Below are 23,088 nucleotides of genomic sequence, written 5' to 3'. Positions count from 1 at the left end.
GTGTAGCTACTGTGAATCTTTCTTCCCTGTTGACTCGGCTCTTTGTGGAAATATGTCCGGAAGGAAAGGATTGTGCGTTAGGGAAATCGACGAGCTGTTATATGATACGAACTGTTTTATGGTGAGGCCTTTCCTAACAGAGGAGGGAAGGGAGCCTTTGCAATCGCTTGTTTTGTCTATACTTCTGGATAGACGCACGCTTTAGGCTCATGCTTCTGGCCTCTGGCTATCGTCAAGCTTCATTGCATTTCTAACAGAGAGGCGACAGAAAGCTGACACCTGCCAAACCTCATCCAATCCCCTCTCTCCTTGCCCCCCCCCCCCCCCCGGCCACTACTTCAGCTGGATCACCAGAAAGAAGAATGTGTGCCTTATCAGTACTAAATCACAGCGTTGGAGGCTTGGAGGAAAACAGCATCGTAAATACCAAGCATTTATTGTGTCTGTCAACTGAAGAGCGAACACGTGTTTGGGTGAGCCCAAACACGTGACATATTCCAAGAAAGGAGGGGGGGGGAAATTTGAAATTTTCGAAACAAGATTGCAAAACAAGTTCCCGAACGAACTGTCACTGTTTCAACCTCAATATACAAATATAAGTGTGGCAAACCCTCGATAATTGTATCTAAAGCTGTTTGTAACATGTGTGTTACAGCGGCTACAAGGGACATACTTTTTTTGTAACATGTGTGTTACGGCGGCGAACTAAGGGTTAAACAATCAATCAAGCCATATAATGGTGGGAGAAAAAAAACATGATGGAAGATTATTTTTTAGGATAGGATGGAAGTTGTAGGAATTTCAACATATTTTTCAATAAGTTCCTAGCAATGGCAATTTAGTACTACCTGTACGAGAGAACAGGTAGCATCCAGACAATAATAACAACTTCACAGTCATAAACTATACTTATTCCTGTAAAACTTATTTTTCCACCTTTAAACGGAACATTTTGCATCATCCAGCAAAGAAGGGGTTCTGGCCAGGGGTGCTGAAACTGGGGAGGGGGGCACCCAGTTCTCCTTTGGGCCCCCCTATAATGGGCCCAATGTATAACTTTCAACACAATTTCATTTTGTAACAAAATATAAATCATTTAAGGGCTGTGAGAAATTATGCACAATTCTGCTCTGAAATGGGCATTTTATTCCATCTCAGTATTTCTTTTCCCAAATACACAGTTAATTAATGAAAATGCATGATATATTATGATTTTGTGCGAGAATAGTGGAATATTTATGAAATACATTTCATAAAATTTTCTTGCTCACAATGCCTATTTTTCTTATTAATATCTTAGTCTCATCCACTTCGGAGCCGTAGCTAGGGGGCGGAGGGAGTGCAAATAATGTAGTTCGGTCTATCGAAAATTAGGTAAGTGCTTTTGTTTTCCACGTGAATGTAAGCTACTTTTAACTTCCATTGTCGATGCCTTGGATGGAAATAATTCTATGGGAGGGGGGGAGGGGCAAACATTGAAGTAAAGGGAGCAAGGCTAGCAGAATCTAAGAGCAGCAGCACAAAAGGGTACTGAAGATGGTATTGGTTTTCAAACATTTCTTACATATTTTCTTCCACATTGCATTCCTTTAAAAACATTAAATAACTCCCAAATCATTCTCATGTAGCATTCATTATATTTATAACACTTTAAAATGTATTGACATTGTGCAAAAATGTATTGTATGTGACATTTGGTAATCTTGTTTTATTTAAACTTTTCTGTAGACTCAGATAATGCAAAGAAAGAGGTTTTTGAAATATTGCAAGACTTTTTAACGTGTTGCAGTTCCACCAAATAAAAAGAAATCGGTGGATTGTGTCTCCTCTTCAGTTTGATATAGACACTATTCATTCTTGTCGTTTGGGTTAACCTGGAGAGGGAGATAAGCGACATAAAAATATATGCAAATACAGTTATTAAAATAAGGCATCTTTATGCTATGCTGTCCATCATTCTCTGTCATTTGCAATAAAAACAATTCCTTCGGTATCGGCCGATACCAACAGTCACATAAAAGACTTACATAAAGGAAGGAGTACAAGAAGAAATTGTTGAATCCACAACCCTTCCTCCTTGCTTGAATGCAAATAAAACAAAACTAATTCCACAGTGATCTTTACCAGTCTTTCCCAAGAGACCCCGGAAACAGCCCAGCACGGTAGTAATGCTGGTTGTGAAAATGTCAATTTTTCTTATCCCACGAGTTTGCGAACAAGAATTGGAAACAAACAATTTCTTTTATTTACAGACAGCCTTTACCAGGTAGATGCATGCCTTCCAGAAGTTTGGTCCCAGCTCTTACTTTGCTTATGCCTTTGATCTTGTCAATCATTTGCTTCTCAGGAGGGTGGTGGTTTGTCGATTTCTCGGATAAACTCCCTGACGAACGCTTTAGAGTTTGCCACAAGGAAGGGTGAATGAACTTTTGAAAAGGACAAATGTTGTTCTTGGCCTTGGTCCTAGCGAATCAAAGACAATGGCATGGTATCAGTGGGAAAATTTCAACCAATACTTACCGATACATTAGTATTGGCTTAGCCCCAATAAAAATACATTTCATAAAATTTTCTTGCTCACAATGCCTATTTTTCTTATTAACATCTTAGTCTCATCCACTTCAGAGCCGTAGCTAGGGGGCGGAGGGAGTCGGCTCTGTGCGTCAAACTATTTAAATGAAAAAGTTCTAAAAGAGTGAATGCCATGGTGACCAACTAATTCAGTATTGTTTGTAGTTTGCAATATTTTGGATGTAAAAACTTTCTTCCTTGTTTCGCTCGCAATATCAGTGTTTTCTGTAATGCATTGTAAATTACCAGTGAGAAGTAAGAACAAATACCGTATTTACGCGTGTATAATGCGCACTTTTTTCCAAAATTTTTGCCCTTCAAAACTGTGGTGCGTATTATGCACGGAATAATTCGGACAGCCAAAATGAAATCACGCATTTTTTTTTCCACTATGTCACTGCGTATAACATGTATATATCTACAGATTGCCTTTCTTTAGCAATAATAATTTTAAAAAATAACTTTTAAATGCGAAATGGCCATTTTCCATGAGTTGTCACTTAGTAATGGAAAGTTTTGCAACATCGAGAAAAGCAGCACCCGTTCTGGCGGCATTCAAGCATGCGCCTACCGTCGCACGGGAGACGTATCAAGCGGTATTTTTCGTGGGAGAAATAACTTCCACAAAAATTGTTTTCGCCTTTGAAATGGCCATGATCAGAGATCGGGCGAAAAATACGTTTTTTGCACTCATTCCCTTCAGAAGCACTCTACCGCTCGCAAGTGGGTCTGATCTAAAAATAAACACCAGACCACGCTTCAGTTATATCCAATAGCACTTGACCTCTGCCCTGCCCTCCCCCAAGTGTACCAATGTTACCCGCAGCCGACGGCTGCTACGCAACATGCCAGGCTTGTTTTGCCTTTGTGATTTCGTTTGCTCTTTTATACATGAGAAGAGATCGAATATGCTTGGATGTTATTTTAAATCGACTTTGTAGCGTACAACTTCCGGTAATCGCTTTCATTGAAAACGTATTCTTTGTTCCCTGTAACACTTCATAAAGAAGTGAAACTGTTATAGATAATCAAAGCCACATAGACCAACTAAAGATCGTCCACACTCTTAATGCATTTTCATCCAGGTTTCCGCAAAAGTTCACTTCGATCTTACTTGCATCATAACTCCCGTTTACCACTTTCTACATTTTCATGACTGTGCCGATGTCCTAATATTTGCCAAAAGTGTTCCGTTGGCAGAGTGACTTCTCCCTCTTTTCTTCTCAGCAAACGTTTAGGGGGGATGGAGTCCGATTGTCTTCTTGCTCGTGTGTGCACACACAAGCTGATTACAGGCAAGGGTGGAAGTGGACCGCTCTTTCTTTCCTTTGACTTCTAAAATGATCAACCAGTTCTGGATGCATTCTTGAAAACGAACAAAAACCATAGGACAAGTATAAAAAAAATGCCTCCCTACCCAGCTTTCTCCGCCACTGGTCTGCACGGCAATGTAATAATTGCAGAATTCAGGTCCTGTTTTTTTCTTTTTTTAATACTATTGTATTGAAATATTGCCCGTATTATTGTCTGTTGCAAGGTAAAACGTAAAGAAAGGGTATATTCTTTCTTCTTCACACAGCTGATAAAAGTTCAGCCTTCGACAGTTGCGTTATCTTTGAAATACGGAGGATTTTCCCTGACCACCTGTTGCTCGAACTTCCAGCCGGTCGCATTGTTTTTACGCTGCAACTGGCGTCAGTGTTTTGTCTAGCGTCTGCGAAGTTGTCGCTTGTGGATAACAGCAATGACTCATCCAGCGCGAAGGCAAGTCATTGTTTAGTATCTCGCAAAGCTGTTTTGATTTGACGATAACGAAATTCGATCTTCAGAAAGAAAAAGTAGAGTTAAAACAACTTCATGTTCTGCACCTTTATCTTCAGAACCTCAATGTGTAAGCTGCGAACGATTTAAAAAATGCTCAATGTATAAGCTGACACCGATTACCGTCGATTAACGTGAGAGTAAATAAAGATCTCACATTTGATATCTGAAAATGCGCAGGTTTCATAAAGCTTGTTTTGAGTTCATTTTATGCTTTTGGGCTAATCGGGACTAAATATACAGTTTCACTTTAGTGAAATCTAATTCCAAACCAAAAAGGTTATCGAGTGCGACACTGTTCAATGTGTCTTAGAATACGCATTGGGTGCAAATAGATCGCAAGTTGCCAGTTTCCTTTTTCAGGCTGGCTTACAATGCAAGTCGAGGAAGAGGAAGGACTGCTCCCTGGAATGGGGGAGGGGGTGAATTAGAAGTTGGTCGAAGGAAGGAAAATGACATTTTTACGACATATTTTACACAGCCGAACCAAAACGAAATTTACAGCCCCTTTTTTTTGTGCCAAGAAAGGTGAGATCTTCCGAGAGATCTTATTTTACCGGTTCATCTTGTAACAGACAATGCTCTAGTAGACCCGTATTAAATCCAACATTCATTCTGCCCGATTATCTCCTAATAATCGTTTTTGGTGCAAATTCCAATAACAACCCCTTCGAAATAACTACCTTTTTCCTGGGAACTATGAAAGGTCGTTGTATCGAGTGTTGACTGTAACAAATATGAAGTTAAAATAATTACGTCAACACTTACCAAATAGAAATAATTACTGTATATTTACTGCGCTATTGCGGCTTGACTCACGTAAATAAATAAATAACATTTACACTTAATTTCGTCATTCACTCCCAGTTACTAATACAAGTAGTCTGAAATGTCCTCACTTCCATCCATCTTGTTCGATATGACCGTTACCTTAAAACTTTTGATCATCATTTCAAGGGAGATGGAGTTCCATGCCTCGCGAACCCATTCACAAACAATTGGCAGCGACGCACGTTTCACCCTCCCGCTTGTTGCGAGTTCATGCTGCCTTAATGTCATCCATCTATTGTAAGCATCACGCACTGCGACCTTGAACGGGTGGTTGATAACTTTGCTCCCGCCTCTCCTATGAAAAGCCCAACATCTGGAAGTTCAAGGTCGCGTGGTGAATGCATCAGCTACGAAAGCAAGGAAAATATCGTTTTTATGATCTACTGATTAATTTTAAATGAAATACATAAATGTTAGTCCGACGCTAAGAAAGCCATTTCTGGAACCTGAATTGTACTGCGCATTATATACGAGATATATTTTTTTGTTGCTTTTCCCCATCAAAAATGAGGGTGCGTATTATACACGCACGCGCATTATACACGTGTAAATACGGTATATACTTCAGACTATTGCTGTTAAACACTTAAATGCATGAACAATTGTTTGGAGGAAATAGGAGCATGCACAAGAAAGACAAGTTATATCATTTTTGCTGTTGGTTTGTTATGAGGTGGATGAATTAATTATGTAATGTATTTAAATAATATTTGTGTATTAAAGAAACTTTGAATAGTACACAATTTAGTGTTAACATGTTGCATATGCATTCTCTTATTTTATGTCGATCCATGTTGCATGTATGTAAAACATATGTTGAACATGAAAATTTTACATGTCATATGTATGTGTGTGCTACTTCATACTGCATTACTGTGGCTAGCGTTACATTTTTATACAATGATTAACCAACGTTAAAAAATACCTTTGTTTGTATATGTGTGAGCAAGTGTGAAGATATTAAACTCCCATAAAGGATTATGCAAAAAAAATACAGTATATAAACAAAATATGATAATCAAATTCTCAATCAAAAGTTAGATACAAAGTATATTATGTTGCATAATTATATAATCACAATATAATGATTTTTTGTCCAGCTCATCAAGTTAGATGTACCATAATATGTATATTTTTGTTGTCAGAGCTAGTAACTGTAATTTCAATTTTTGAAAGGTTAACTCAAGTGTGTATATTCTTAGGTCTCTCCTAGTGATTAAAAAAAAATCCCCCATGCAAAATGGAAAGAAATAGGTCTTTGCACTTTATCCCCCGCCCCCAATATCTGAAGAAATCGGCACCTATGGTTCTGGCGCATCCATCTTCATCACATGGGAGTTGTACCATCGATATTTGTCACGCAAGAAACAATTTTGCAGCACCCGAAGATTGTTTCCATGGAGTTTTCATGTTGCCAGCAATAGTACCTCAATCACAGAGCATTTGTGACTGCTGGGATAGACCATCAAGTGCCAGGTGGGTCTCACCACTAGATAAGATCACAGAAACAATCATCTCCCATGGGTAAAGGGGAAGTTATGCCTCTTCCTTTCACATGATTTAATTTTGTAATATTGATTGATTGATTGAGTTGGTGCCTTATGCACAGTAAGGCTAATCTGTACTGGACCTACAGTATAAAGTGGGATCCGAACCACAATGTGCCTCCTCCAGGTATCAAACCCAGGACCCCTTGACTATAAGGCTACAATGCTACCACTATGCCAAACAAAAGAGAATAAACATTTCTCTAGTGTAAGGAAGAGGACAGGGAGGAGAAAGGAAATCTAATGTTAATCAAAATTAGGTGGAACAAGGGAGAATGAAGGAAAAAAAGGAAAAAAAAAACAACTAATCATGTAAAAGTCTGCAAATTTCAACATTTTCCTATCTTTTTCAAGCACCTGGAAATATAAAATGATTTGCCTTCTTCCTAGCAGACCTTTCTTGTGCAACACTACATGCAGATAAAGTGCTAGTTCAATAAACAAAAAATGCTTACATGGAATATTCACTGAGACCACATCATAAGGACATCAAGTACAGAAAAACTTTACATTGGAAATTCACTGTACGTAGAGCGGACAAATGTTTTGTTCAAGCTTTCTCTTTTCAATCTTACCTTCAAAATCATTTCCATCTTTGTTCTTGACATAGTACCCATTTGCCTGTGCATCATTATGCAAGAAATAGCCAGCATCCCGTTTGATGTGTGGATCGACTATGGCCACCATTTTCCTCCCTTTGGAACTTATGTTGTCTATCATTTCTTTAGGTCTCGAGAATTTCACCTTGTCCCATGTAAAGTACCTATGAAGAAAAACTTGTTGTGTAAATATATTGTATATTAGAAGGGCTGAGCAATATCACTTTGAACCTATGACAATACTCTTACAAATTCTGACAGATAACAATACTAAAACTATTAATTTTAATGTGTAGATTTTTCCACTGCAACTATACCATATCAATCTACCAGTATTGTTCTAAAATATTCACAATCACTAGGGGCATGCATATTTCGTTTTTGACGAAAAAACGAAATTTGAAAAAACACATTGTAGTGTTAATTGTTCACGTTTTTGAAAGGTGTGAGGTGCATTTTGTGACCATGTTTTGTCACGAAATAATGCGAAATGAACGGCAAAAAGCGAAATTAAATCTTAAACACGAAATTTAGGGTTTATTCACCGACGCGGCACCTTCCGAGGTCTGAATTATCCTGAGAGTTATGCAATTCCCGGAAGAAATAAATGCAGAAATAAACTTAATACTCTGATAACTACATAAATGTGCTATTAGAGGTGAAATGTAAATTCTGTGGAATAAGTGTAGTTTTTAAATCAAATTTAGGATTATATTCACAATTTTAAAACCAAAATGTCTTTTTATATACCACTTTTGATCCAATTTTTCACCGCTATAACACCGATATTTTATTTTATTTACCGCTTTTGAACCCGAAATTGACTCAGTTTTTATACCGAAATTTTGCTTTTTTATTTACCAAAAATATGTGCCTCTAACAATCACACATGAAATAACAATCACAAAATCCATTCCTCCCCAAAAATCTTCTTGCAAAAATACTGTTTATATATATTAGGGATGGAAAAGGGCTATCAGTTTTGACTGATAAACAGATAAGTTATTAGATGAAATTGTCTATATAACTTTACAGATCCAATATTTTCATAAATACCACATAATTTAGTACAACTTCTACCATTTTGTTACTTTTAACAAACCGAACACCCACCATAAAACACATTGTTCGCAAAAGTTGGCAACTGTTGTTACGTATCAATACTGCCATCTGTAAGGTAGGAGAAATGCATAGTGAAAATGCACAGGTCCACACAGTTGCTTCGTCATTGCTCAGGAGGTGAGCGTGGTGAAAAGTGTGTTCGTCCAGCATTGGAAATGCAGGCAAACAAAGAAGAGCAGAGAGGTGTGGTTCGTTTCTTGGTGGCTGAGGGTGCTGGAACATGCTAAATTCATCGTCGCATGTCTGCAGTGTATGGCGAACACTGCATGTCCCTGACAAGTGTGCACGAGTGGCAGAAGAGATTCCGCGAAGAACGCACATCACTGCAAGACGATCCGTGCCCGGGACAGGCCCATCAAGCCATTACACCTGATGTGACTGCGAGGATCGATGGTCTGATCCGGGAAGACCGACGAATCACAGAGAAAGAAATTCGTGTTCAGGTTGGCATTAGTCATGGCTCTTGTGCATGCCATTAACAAAGATCACCTGCAGTTCCAAAAAATTTGCACGCAGTGGGTTCCGTATCAAGTGACGGAGGGACAAAAGATTGACAGAATGACTGCATGTCAGTCATTTACAGTGGTACCACAAGGAAGAGTATGCATTTCTGTCACGTATCGTCACAGGGTACAAAACGTGGTGCCACCATTTTGAGCCCGAGAGCAAACAGCAAAGCTAACAATGGAAACACGTCGATTCTCCCCCACCAAAAAAATCCAAAGCTGTCCATACGAGTTCCAGTAAGGTCATGATGAGCTTCTTCTTAGACTGTAAGGGCCCTCTGCTTGTCGACTTCCTAGAGCGTGGAGCCACAATCAATGCACAGCACTATGCAGACACGTTGCAGAAACTGTGACGTGTTATAAATGCTGTCTGACGGAATCATCCTTTTGCATGATAACGCCCGTCCCCATACTGCCAATCTGGTGAGGGATAAGCTTCAGACATTTGGCTGGGAAACGCTTGAACATCCTCCGTACAGCCCTGATCTTTCCCCTTGTGAGTTCCACATTTTTTGGTGACCTGAAGAAAGACATTTGTGGACGTCTGTTTCATTCGGACGAGGAAGTGCAACAGTGGGTGAGGTCGTGGATCCATCAGCGACCTACCTCTTTCTACATGACTGGAATTGATCGTCTCGTCTCCCTGTGAGATAAATGTTAACACTTGTGGCAATTACTTTTGAATAAAACAAACTCCATTGTCACTTTAGCAGGTGTTCGGTTTTCATTTGACTGCCCCTCATATATATATCCTGGTTGTATAAAGTAAATGTCTAAATAAACCATGCACAGTATTTTTACAAGGCAAAACCCACAATTATCACCTGTTTGCATACATTAATGGAGGCGGTGAATGTGAAACATTCAGATTCCTCATGGAACATTTGTAATTTTATATAGGATCAGTAGATTACTGGTTCCCAGTAAATTTTAACCTCTTGATTACCATGCATGCTTTCCTACCACTACGTATGGCCCGTACATAGCTGGTACTATTGGCCGAAAGGGAAATATTCTTGCATGGTAATGGCCAAGAAAACGAACGAATGCCTCTGGTCGGGAAGGACCGAAGTCTACATGTTGCTGTGACGTCATTTGAGCATGTGACTATCGCAAGCAATGGGCAAAGCACACTCGTTACGCCATTTGTTGCTGAAAGTACGTAACCATGCTATTGAGGAGATCTGTGTGTTTTTGTTTTGTTGCATAGTTTGTAAAACAAAAGCAGAAAAATATGGAGGAGGAGGATAGTAGTTTGTCAGATTATGTTCCGGAAGAAGAGGAGAGTGACAGTATTGAGTCTGAATATTCAGATATATCCGATGTGGAAGACGAGGCAAAGTCTGTCTGATATTGGACATACGTGAACGATCCTTTCAGTGATGCACGTGAGAATCAGTGTTATAAGTTTGGAAATGACTATGATTTTCATCCTGCCGTTGTGGCTGAAGAACTGTCAATACCTGGCAAGAGTTTTAAAGCATAGTTTTCACATGTAAAATATTTGTGTGCATGGACTAACAAGAGAGCCGACATGGGAGTACGTTAAATCGGATCATCCGATATGGAGGGTTTTTTTTCAATATAGTTTGGATTTTCACATTTTTTCTTGTGTTTATTTTTTTTTCAACACCCCTTTACATGTGTTTGATGGGGGACTGAATAATGTTAATTCTAATCATTTGAGGGCCTGCCCAATGGCACAGTGGCAGCGTCGTCGAGTTGTAATTAAGAGGGCCCGGGTTCGATACCCGGTGGAGGCACATGGCACAGTGGTTTGGATCCCACTTTAAACTGTAGGTCCAGTCCCAATTAGCCTTCTGTGTCATGCACAGTTTAAGTGGACTTAAACAACAAATCAATCACAATCACAAATCTAATCATTTGAATACAAAAATTATGGAATTAGCAACCAATGTGATAGATGATTTGTTTGCACTATTGCTGGGTGTTGCCTAATGCTCTCCTCATAGCATGGTCGTGGGATTCTGCTCTCTATCTACAGGCTGGGATTCAAGAGGTTAATATTTTACTGTGTTGGTACTTGCAAAAAATTCATGTTAGTCTATCCTTATGGCTTATGCAGTGGAAGAATATGCCAAACGAATGAGGATGGAGTTCGAGGGTGTGTACAGTGTTGTCCCTTGGTTGCTTTACCCTCAGCTACGAACCCCTTTGGCCAGTTATCATCATCTCTCCACCCCTTACTGATAAGATGTTGAAGCTGTTAAGTTTCACAATGCAGTACAAGCAAGCATTTTCCATCATAGAAATGCACCTTCCTTGACTTGTTCAAGCCACTCAAACAACTTCTTTCCACCAGCCTACAAATTCATAATTGGGAAAAGAGAGACACGGTAGTATATAAATACGGAGAAACTAGTACTCACTTTTATCCGCGAAGCTGTTCTTTCTTTTTCGATTAATTTCAGTGGCCACTGCCACCCCAATGAGGTTGGTGGCAGTGGCCACAGAAATTAATCGAAAAACAATTAACATCTTCATGGATAAAAGTGAGTACTAGTTTCTCCGTATTTACTGCCTACAAAAGTGACGAATGTTCATTGACAGCTCTTAACTCTCGTCTCCAAAATTTAAATGCACAATTTTTAGGTATATTTTAAAAATTAAAAGCAGCACAATAAGTATGTACATGAACAGAAGCAAAGTATTAGTTCCTCTATACTGAATAAAAACATCACTCATACTTACTTTTTCCCATCGGTGTGTTCTATATCAAGCCATATCACATCATATGGGATATCATGGGTATCAAACCCTTCATCAACACCTCTCACATCATCCTGATCATTGTAATTCCATCGACACTGGTGGTACGCTAATGCAAAATACTGAAAATAGACAACATTATGGGCAATAATGCAAATTCATCAAAAAAAAGACTTATTTAATATGGCATCGTTAAATTACAAAAATAAAAATCAACAAAACTCGGAAAAGTGTTGTGTCTCTAAACTAACTCTAAATTTCATGTTTAATCTTTAAAACATGCCCATTTCTGATGTTGGCTAGCCTATTGAAACAGGACATTTTCAAGCATGTGCTTTCCAAATGTGAACTGCTGTATAAAAAAATTGTGAAAGCAGTAATTGTAGAGAGAGAAATGAGTTTTGTTCTCTTGAGGAATGACCGTAGAACTCTCAGCTATAGTGAAATTTAAACATTTTATCTCCAAATAATAAAAGTTAACAAAAGGATAAGATTTAATAATTTGAAATTTACAAAAAAAAATCTTCATTGAGAGGGTGCTATAGTCACCACAATGAACCAAGGTGAATGGAAAAATCTCACATGTAGCACTGTTATGTTCCTACAATCCTGCACAGTTACACTTTAAACAAGCATATAGATAAATTTACTTTTAAATTCAAATATTAATATCAAAATGGCAGAATGTTAAAGTTGCAGGCCATTTATGTAAATATTGAATTGTGAAAAAGTCAGCAATAATGGTAATGCAAAGAATTAATAAAGAATGTTCCCAAATTGAAGTGTGAATGTAGTATCATTTTGCACATTATCAGGTATTTATGTGTACATATATTCGTTCCCAGATTGTACTTGATTAAAATATGCTACTAAGAGATTTTATACATTAGTTTACTTTCATCTTTGTCATGCAAAATAATTACCTGTGGCAAAGGAGCTGTTCCAGTCAATTTCGAATACTGCCTGAATACATCCTTTGGTGCTGGTCCCATCATGAAAAAGACATCCATAATACCACTCTCAGACATAATATGAGTGTCCACTTGCGGCTCAGAGCTGGAACCTGACACCAAGTTAACTATTGAGGAGACAACATTTTGATCGGATTTATCACGAATATCCACCCAGGTCTCTGCTGCATTCATCCAAAAAAGGCCCACTGTACGTTTCAACCTGAGGGGAGCAATCAAGTTTATTATTCAGTTATGTTCTAAATTTCTGGAACTGTTCTATTAAATAATGTATATTGGTTTTGCAAGCAAAGCACACCTCACTTTTATGGACAGAATAAAAAGTATATCTAGGATTTTCATGACTTTGCAATGGGATGAAGGGTATTATGTTCATGAATATATATAGAAATTCATGTAATTAAAATCCAATTAAATTGGAGTATATGCATGCATATTTGACCATTTCCTACTTGACACTAGTATATTTTAATGATTTTTGGGTCATATTCAACATATTCTCACTTTTTTTTTACAGGATCAAGGACATTTTTTTTCCGGAGGTGTGTGTGTGTGTTCAAGTAAAAAGAATCCTTTTAATTTACTTGACTTTATGGACTGACAAAATTATTTATTTGTAAATTTCCACAAAAACAGTCCTTGTACATAGCAACTCAGGTCTTCTGAAGTGTACTACAAGAAATATGTGAAAATGTTTTGGCTAATTGCGAGAATATTTGGAATAAGTAAATAATCTTACCTACATTAAAATTGAATAATTTTTATTAGTTTCTCTACTTTTTTCTACAGTGGTACTGAAAATCATAATTTTGGAACAGGCTTTTTCATAAATAATAGAATTATCTCGGCTCTTAAAACAGTGGAATTTATTAATGATAGGATATCATATGCAGTTTTACAGGGTAGGTGGTGTAAAATTATTTTAATAAACATACATGCACCAACGGAAGATAAAGATGATAATACTAAAGATTATTTTTATACAGAGTTAGAACAGGTCTTTGATAAATTTTCTCAGTATGATATGAAAATTCTGTTAGGTGACTGTAATGCACAGATTGGCAAAGAAGAGACATTTAAACCCACGATTGGTAAAGAAAGTCTGCATGAATTAAGTAATGATAATGGTATAAGATTGATTACTTTTGCAACCTCAAAGAATTTAATTGTGAAAAGTACCACTTTTAAAAAAAGGTAAAGGTAAAGTGTTCCCCTGTGCATAGCACCATGCCATGAAGGCGTATAGGGGGTGTGAGGGTAACGCCCCACACTTTCTTGATCCGGTCGTGAGTGGGGGTGATGTGATCAGCATCACGCCTCTGACCGCCTTTACCCCCCAGGGTTTCCCCCAGGTACCCATGTTATTCGATGCTGGGTAGGCGCCGGGGCCGCTTCCACCGTTAGAAAAGTTCCCGGATTTGAACCGGCCGGGGATCGAACCCGGGACCTTGAGCATGGTAGTCAGACACGTTACCGACTGAGCCACCGCGGCCACTTTTAAACATAAAGATATCCATAAATATACCTGGTCTTCTCCAGATGGTAAAACTCATAATCAGACAGATCATATTCTCATTGATAAGAGAAGGCATACTAGTATAATTGACGTTCGTACACATAGAGGTGCTGACTGTGCCAGTGGCCATTATTAAGTAATTGCTAAATTAAGAGAAAGACTCTCAGTGATAAATCTTAAGCAACAAAATCTAAAAGTTCAAAAATTTGATACAGGAAAGTTTGCTGATGAGAGAATTAAGAAAGATTACCAAATTAAACTGTCAAATAGATTTGATGTTTTGCAGGATTTAAATGATGATGAAAATATAAATGAAACAGACGTAAATAAGAATTGGGAGCACATACGTAATGCAATAGAATCAGCAGCTAAAGAAAGTATAGGATACCATAAACCGAGAAAAAGTAAGCCATGGTTTGATAATGAATGTCATAATCTAATAGAAATAAGAAATCAGGCTAGACTTAGGTGGTTAAATAACTCTGATGATACAAATCTAAACAATTATAATAGAATAAAGCGAGAAGTTAACCGCACGTTTAGAAGTAAAAAAAGAGATTACTTGAAAAGCAAAATTAACGAAATTGAAACAAACAGCAAAAATAAAAATATCAGAGAATTATATAAAGGTGTAAATGAGTTTAGAAAGGGATGGCAACCTAAAGTAAACTTGATAAAAGATAAAGACGGTGATTTTCTTGCTGACCCAAGCGATATTCTAAATAGATGGAAGAACTACTTTAATGACCTTTTAAATGTCCATGTAGGAGATAAATCAGAAGTAAATGAAGTACACACAGCAGAACCTTTAGTTCCAGAACCTAACTTGACTGAAGTTAAAGATGCTATTAAAAGGCTAAAGAATAACAAAGCACCAGGCATTGATTTAATACCAGCCGAGTTAATTAAATATGGTGGAAATTCATTAATATGTCAAATTCATAAATTAATTTGTTTAATATGGAATAAAGAAGAAATCCCTCAACAGTGGAAAGAATCCATAATTGTTCCTGTGTTTAAAAAAGGTGATAAAATGAACTGCAATAATTACCGTGGAATTTCTCTACTCTCAACAACATATAAAATATTATCTAACATTCTTTTAACAAGACTAACCCCATATGCTAATGAAATTATAGGTGATTATCAATGTGGATTTAAATGTAACAGATCAACTACAGATCAAATTTTTCACATCAGACAGACACTTGAAAAAAAGTGGGAATATAATCAAAATGTCCCATCACCTATTCATTGATTTCAAAAAAGCATATGATTCGGTCAAAAGAGATAAATTATATAATATATTAGTAGAGTTTGGAATACCTAAGAAGCTTGTTAGTATGAAAAATATGCACCAGTGAAACAGAAAGTAAAATTCGTGTGGGTATTAATATGTCTGACAAATTTACAATTCATGATGGGTTAAAACAAGGAGATGCATTATCTCCATTGCTCTTTAATTTTGCCTTAGAATATGCTGTTAGGAAGGTAAAAGAAACTAAAGAAGGACTAAAATTAAATGGTGTGACTCAGTTGTTAGCATATGCAGATGATGTAGACTTACTGGGGGATGATGTGAATACAATTAAGAATAATGCTAAAATATTTTTCAAAACTGCTAAAGAGATAGGTTTGGAAGTTAACAAAGAGAAAACTAAATACAGTCAACTCTCGATACAACGACCTTTCACAGTTCCCGGGAAAAGGGTCGTTATTGGAATTTGCACCAATTTTCAGCTTAAACGGAGCTCAAACGGACATAAAGATGCCTAGGAGATGGTAACACCATGTATCCTGGTAGTTATGCAACCTGTTATGCACATGACGCGTGTTGTGAGATGGAAAATAGAACATGAAAAAGTTTTCATAAAAAAGGATTTAAAATAATGTTACTTTCTTTCAATTGTGCACCGTCGTTGCTCTCCCAGGAAATTCTGACAATTCTAGTTCATGAGAAACCCATTTGCACAGAGACATATGGAAAGGAAAACAATATCTCGCTTATTGCAAGCGAAACTCGAAGAATCTTGACACCAGTCAGACGGGCGCCAGCAAAAGTCGGGAGATATCTGGCAGAATGAAGGTTGGATTTTATACGGGTCTACTGGAGCATTGTCTGTTACAAGATTAACTGGTAAGATTAGATCTCTCGGGAGAAACAACACAACCTTTCTAGGCACACACACAAAAAAAAAAAACCAGCCTGTAAATTTCGTTCTGGTTCGGCAGTGTAAAATACATCGTAAAAAAAGGTCACGTTTTCTTTGCTTCAACCAACTTCATTCACCCCCTCCCCCATTCAAGGGAGCAGTCCAAACTCCTTCCTTGACTTACATTGTAATCCAGCGTGAAAAAGGAAACACGCAACTTGCGATCTGTTTTCACCCAGCATCCAGTCGATAATCATTCGGGTTTGGAATTGAATTTCACTTTAAACTGTATATTTAGTCCCGATTAGCCCATCAGCATAAAATGAACTTAAAACAAGCTTTATGAAACTGCGCATTTTCACATAATGGTAGATCGTTATTTACTCTCACGATTTAATGTTGGATTTAGGACTATTCTCGATGTCAAACACTCCTCCAAAAGTTTTCCCCTTGAATAATGTCTTTTTAATTGGTCTCAGCGAACATTCCATTTTTTTTTCATTTTTTTTTTTTACATGAATGGTTCTGAAGAAAAGGCTGAAGCGAATTAAATTTACAGTTTTGCTTATCAGAACAGAAGGCCAGAACATGAAGTTGTTTTAACTCTTGTTTTCCTTTCTGGAGATCGAATTTGGTTATCGTCAAATCAAAACAGCTTTGCAAGATTCAAAACAATAACTTTTTCCTTGGGGCTGGATGAGTCATTGCTGTTATCAGCAAGCACGAGCTTTGCAGATGCTAGACAAAACACTGGGGCCAGCTGTAAAAACAAGGAGACCGGCTTGAAGTTGAGCAACAGGTGGAAGTTTGGGCAACAGGTGGCGGAAGAGAAAAATAAAAATAAGATGGAACTTCTAACAGCAGTGTAAAGAAGAAAGAAATGACCCTTGCACCCTTGCTTTACGTTTTACCATGCAACAGACAATAATACGGGCAAAATTTCCTATGCAGACAACAGCATAAAAAAAAATAGGACCTGAATTCTGCAATTATCAACATTGCCGTGCACACACACCAGTGGCGGAGAATGAGCTAGGGAAAGGAAGGGGGAACTTTTTTTTTTAATTGTTCTATGGTTTTTGTTCGTTTTCAAGAATATATCCAGAACTGGTTGCCCCATTTCAGACGTCAAAGGAAAGGAATAGGGGTGGGTCCGCTTCCACCCTCACCTGTAATCAGCCCGTGTGCAAGAAAATCGTGGCTGAAACAATCTGCATCGCCCCTCCCCCACATTTGCTGACAGGAAAAGAGGGAGATGTCAGTCAGCCAACGGAACAAATTTTGGCAGATATTACGACATCGACACAATTAGGAAAACGTATGAAGTGGGATTATGATGCACGTAAGATTGAAGTAAACTTTTATGGAAACCTGGATGACAACGCAATAAGCGGGTTGACGATCTTTAGTTGGCCTACAGTGGTTTTGATTATCTCTAACAGTTTCGCTTTTTTATGAAGTGTTACAGGGAAAAAATAACACGTTTTGAATGAAAGCGGTTACCGGAAGTTGTCGGCTACAAGGCCAAGAGTTGCTCACTCACGCGAACCTTCTGAACTCTAGGTCAGAGCTGGACAGACGGGCCAGAGTTCCAGGTGCCACGTGTGTATTTTGGAACCTTCCTGCGATCTTATCTCTCAAGCTGGTGTATTTATCGATGAAATGTGCCACTACACATGGCAAAGACTGCAAGTCCAGCTGTCATTTCGGTCTGCTCCCCTCCCTCCTCCGCAAGTTTTCAGCAGCTCTTAGGACAAGGAAACAAGTCAAGGTCGATTTAAAATAACATCGAAGCACATTCGATCTTCTCCTCTCGCGTATTCAAGAGCAAGAGTGGTAAAACAAGCCTGACACGTTGGGTAGCGGCCGTCGGGTGCAGGGTAACATTGGTGCACTTGAGGGAGGGGAGGGCAGAGGTCAAGTGCTATTGGATATCACTCAAAATCGTGTAGTGGTGTCTATTTTTAGTTCAGACCCAATTGTGAGCGGTAGTGTGCTCGTGAAGGGATTTTTTTAACTTTTTTTCCAAATTTTTCAATTTTTTTCTAAATTTTTCACAGTTTCCGGGAAAAGGGTCGTTACTTTGAGAGGGTCGTTATACCCAGGGTCGTAGAATCGAGAGTTGACTGTATATGCTTACAGGCCGAAACCAAGTGTTAGATAATAATCAAAATCTAATTATTGATAACAACTCGTTTGAAACAGTTTCCAAATTCAAATACTTGGGAGTAATATTAAAAAATGAAAATTATATTAAAGAGGAAATAAAAAGTAGGCTTAATTCAGGAAATGCATGTTACTTCTCTCTTCATAAACTTTTGTCTTCTCGTTTAATATCTAAGAAACTAAAAGTTAAAATATACAAAACAGTAATTTTGCCTGTAGTATTATATGGGTGTGAAACTTGGTCCCTTACATTGAAAGAGGAACATAAATTGAGAGTATTTGAAAATAGGATCCTTAGGAAAATATTTGGACCTAAAAGGGATGAGGAGACAGGTGAGTGGAGAAGGTTACATAATTTAGAACTACATAATTTGTATTCATGTCCAGATATTATTAGAATAATTAAATCAAGAAGACTTAGGTGGGCAGGCCATGTGGCACGAATGGGAGAGGAAAGAGGAGTTTACAGGATTCTTGTTGGGAAACCTGATGGTAAGAGACCAGTAGGAAGGCCAAGACGAAGATGGAGGGACAACGTTGAGATGGACCTAAAGGAAATCGGTAGGGATGGAAAAGAGTATATAGATCTTGCTCAGGATAGGGACAGGTGGAAGGCCTGTGTTGCTGCAGCCATGAACCTTCGGGTTTAGGAAGGCTAGAGAGTTAGTTAGTTAGTTAGTTTCTCTACTGTATTATTCTAACATAAATAATTCACCACATGAAGAAAATAATTGAAAATTTGTAATGTTAGTACGACATATTTTCTTGGGGTGCATTTTTTAGTAATTTTAGGTCTTAATTTTCCTTTTATGTTAATAATAGTGAATCAAAACTTAATCTACCATTTAAAAGTGCAACCGAACAACTGTGCTGCTACAAGTAGCATACTACTTCTAACCAATGGGTATCTGAACCTGATTTATGAGATCAGAGACAAAATAAATTCATCTACAAACTAAAAAATTCAAATATAACATGAAGCACATATAATTTATAAAACTTTAATTGCTGCTTACTAGAGGCATGCATATTTCATTTTTGACGAAAACACGAAATTTGAAATTACATGCTGTAATGTTCATTTTTTATGTTTCTGGAAGGTGTGAGGTGCATTTTCCTACCCTGTTTTGTCACGAAATAATACGAAATGAACTGCAAAATGCGAAATATACTCTTAAACACAAAATTAACGTTTATATACCGACGCGACACTTTCTGAAGTCTGAAGTATCCTGTCAGTTATGCAATTCACGGAAAATTGATTAATTCTGCTGTAAATATTTGAGAAGCAAAAAATGGACCCCTTTACACAGGAATAAACTTAATACTCTGGTAAGTACATAAATGTGCTATTAGAAGAGATAAGTTTATTTTGTGTAATAAGTGCAGCTTTTAAATCAAATTTAGGATTATATTCACACTTTTAAAACCAAAATGTCATCTTATATAGCACTTTTGATGTGATTATTCACCGCTATAACACCGAAATTTTATTTTATTTACCGCTTTTGAACCCGACAGACTCTGTTTTTGTACCGAAATTTTGCTTTCTTATTTACCAAAAATATGTGCCTCTACTGCTTACCCATGAGCGACCAAAACTGGAACAGATCCATAAAGTGCCATTTTATTTCCAACTTCATATTCAAACACGTCTAAGTTGTACAATCGGTAAGGTTCAGAGTTCCTAGAAAAGACAACATAATACATTTCAGAATCTCAATTTGACATTTTTAAGAAAGTATAAATCAGGTACCACTGAAACATTTTTTGAATATTGATGCTAATACCAACTGTATAACTAAAGAATTTGTTGCTTTATTGCTTAATGAAAAGTAATCATCGATAAAGAGTTATGTCAAGGTTCGCACAGTAAAGCAACAACCTTCAATGTGCAAAACCCAAGTTCATTCTCTAAAAATGACAAAAAAAAAAGGTGCAGATTATGTATCATTTCAAACAACAAGATGTTACAACTACTAAATTTCTATCCACACTCCAAAAGTGACCTCATAGCACTGTGCAATGCACAGAAAATAGTTTTATAGCATCAAGTACTAATTTTGTCATTTCCATAAAATAATTTTAATATGGACTGCATGGCATTACACACAACTTTGTTGACTTATTGCCACCAAGTAGTAGGTCACATGGGAACTATTGCACATGAACTCTCACTTTATAAGCATCGCTGCAAAAGCAAGAAAGTGCTGGTATGCCAATTTGGGTGGGGGGAGTCAAACACTAGGAGGCCATTGGCCCTATCAAGAAGGTTGTGGCAAGCTTTAGCAACAATGGTGGGCACTTGGCCAAAGTGGTTGGTTTTGTCAACGCCCCCACCATAGGGGTGCGCAGACCCTCGGGGGGCAAAAGCATTGATAAAAGTTCGGTCACAAAAGAAAAACCTCACTTTATTTCATTGTTTGTAGTTTCACTGGATTGGTGGGTATACATGTGTATGTATGTATATATATACACACACACACACATATAATGAATAAATAAATCAATTGTCTCTGAAACGTGCCTTGCTCCTCCAATTGACAAAACTGTTTAGCAGCAAGAGTCTGAAGTACTTAGTAGTCATAACTTCTTTATCTGGTAATTTACAATGCATTAGAGAAAACAATAAAATCGCGAGCGAAGTGAGCAAGAAAATCTTTAGATCCGAATTTTTGCAAAATCTGAAAACAATATTGATTTAATATGACTACAAATATCATGGGGCACCATGATTACTTTCAGTACATTATGTGTAATTCAAGACAGAAGTTGCACATTCACTGGTTTTCATACACAAGCCAATAACAAAGTGCCTCAAAAGAGAATGGCAGTATGTGGAAAAGTAGCATCAAGATGTGCGTGCCCTCCTTCCCATAACCAACTGTATAAACACATCTAAATGTCCGGCTAGCTTTACCCCCAAGGGTTACACCCCCAGGTAGCCATTGATATGAGGCTAGGTGGGTCTCAGAGCCCTGCAGAAACAGGTAAATGACTGGAAAAATTCCTGGCCTAGATCACCTGCCTGGGATTCAAACCTGGGTCTTCAGTATAATATCCAGATGCTCTACCAACCGAGCTATAGCGGCTCATAACAAGCACATGTGGTAAATAAAAGAATGTTTATGGAACAAACACTGGTTGAAATATAAAAATATACAAAAATACAAGCTTATAGAGAATGTGTGTGTTAATCATCTGTAAATAGCAGGCTGTATAGTGAACTTACTTTGTAGACTTAAGAGCAAACGAATCTGCATGTTCAGGTATACCATAAGCATGCTCAGCTCCAACAAAGGAGAAGTCCATTCCAACAGAGGTGGGGCCATTTGGCTTTGAATCATGGTGGGACTTGAAGTTCTCCTCCCACGCACCTGGATCTTCAGTTTCTTCCTGAGCCTCTGGATTCTCCTCTGCTCCCTCCTCTTCCCCTGCTGCAGGTTCTTCCCTATCTTCTTTCCTGGAAGCGAGAATAAATATTCTTCCTAGAGAAACTTATTACGGCATTAGAGTCTAATTTGATTGTTTAGTTTCAAAAGTTCCAGAGAAAAGGTAGTTTCCAAACAGTACATAACCACCATACATTTTTGCTTTCACAAATCAAAATTTGGCACTGCCAAAGGATAAAACAGCATTTAAATAAAAATAAAATCCGTACTGACAATTTCAGAGAATTAAGATGCAGAGCATAGGTCATACAAACCAGAAAGAATGTCAATATTAAACATAACCAAATGACAAATGATAATTTCAGTGCAAAGGTGGTGAGGTGAGAGTAAATTTTTGTAATCTGATAAACAGTAATCTGTGCTCATGCAACAGACATCACATGCAAAGTCAATCTGCAGCCTCATGAGACTACGGTTGCACTGGTGCCCTACTTGTACAATATATTTTAAAAGTAAAAATAAATATGAACTGTACATATTGTAAGATTTAAAGTTTATGGATCTTCAGCAGTTAAGCCTCCTTGTCCTCATCAAGATAAACCCCTTATCTAAAAAAATGTCATACCTGTGATTTTAAAAGGTTTCTACTCATATTAAAAGAGTAGGGTGTGTATCTACACAAAACACACACAACACATTAAAAAAAATTACAGTAATGCTAAGGCATGCCAGTGTGAAAGTCCTGTCCTTCTCAAGCTAAAAATAAGTTTAAAAATTTAAAAATAGTCTTCATCTCCCAACATGAATGTGCAGCACTGTTAAAATTATTCAAGGAAAACAAAATGGAGAATCCAACCCTTGCAGCTAATGGTGATGGGTAAGATGAATGTGTCCAATACGAAACTGAGTTAAGAGGAGAGGGTGGCACAAGTAACGTCATGCACTAATGCTTGGCCTCGCTGATTGAGACACAAAAGCTCATTGGCTGCTGTTCCTTCTCTCCCTTCTTGCTAGATGTCTTGAAGAAATGAATGAAATATGGTCTGAAGGTTATTCTAAAAAAAAATGTAATTGTAGTTTCATAAAATGAGTAAATAAAATAAATAGAGACATGATTAAAACATTCCTTACTTTGTTTTACTTCATTTATCAAGTACTCTAGT

At 37.6% G+C, this 23,088-nt stretch overlaps 1 protein-coding gene across 2 annotated transcripts in view; it reads right to left on the bottom strand.

Annotated features, from left to right (window-relative positions):
* Nucleotides 1-23,088, bottom strand: part of GCS2alpha (glucosidase 2 subunit alpha) — an 89,439-nt gene that overhangs the window by 30,207 nt on the left and 36,144 nt on the right. For both annotated transcript variants that reach the window (XM_083111749.1, XM_083111750.1), the window contains exons 5-9: nucleotides 21,766-21,996; nucleotides 20,119-20,220; nucleotides 12,651-12,900; nucleotides 11,710-11,849; nucleotides 7,346-7,533 (exon numbers count right to left, since the gene is read on the bottom strand). In XM_083111749.1, coding sequence (XP_082967875.1) covers nucleotides 7,346-7,533; nucleotides 11,710-11,849; nucleotides 12,651-12,900; nucleotides 20,119-20,220; nucleotides 21,766-21,996 — 911 coding nt within the window. The remainder of the gene's footprint in view (nucleotides 1-7,345; nucleotides 7,534-11,709; nucleotides 11,850-12,650; nucleotides 12,901-20,118; nucleotides 20,221-21,765; nucleotides 21,997-23,088) is intronic.

This window comes from Lepisma saccharinum, chromosome 25 (assembly GCF_977018435.1).
Source record: "Lepisma saccharinum chromosome 25, izLepSacc3.1, whole genome shotgun sequence".
Taxonomy (NCBI): Eukaryota; Metazoa; Arthropoda; class Insecta; order Zygentoma; family Lepismatidae; genus Lepisma; species Lepisma saccharinum.
This window is presented reverse-complemented; position numbering and strand designations above follow the sequence as displayed.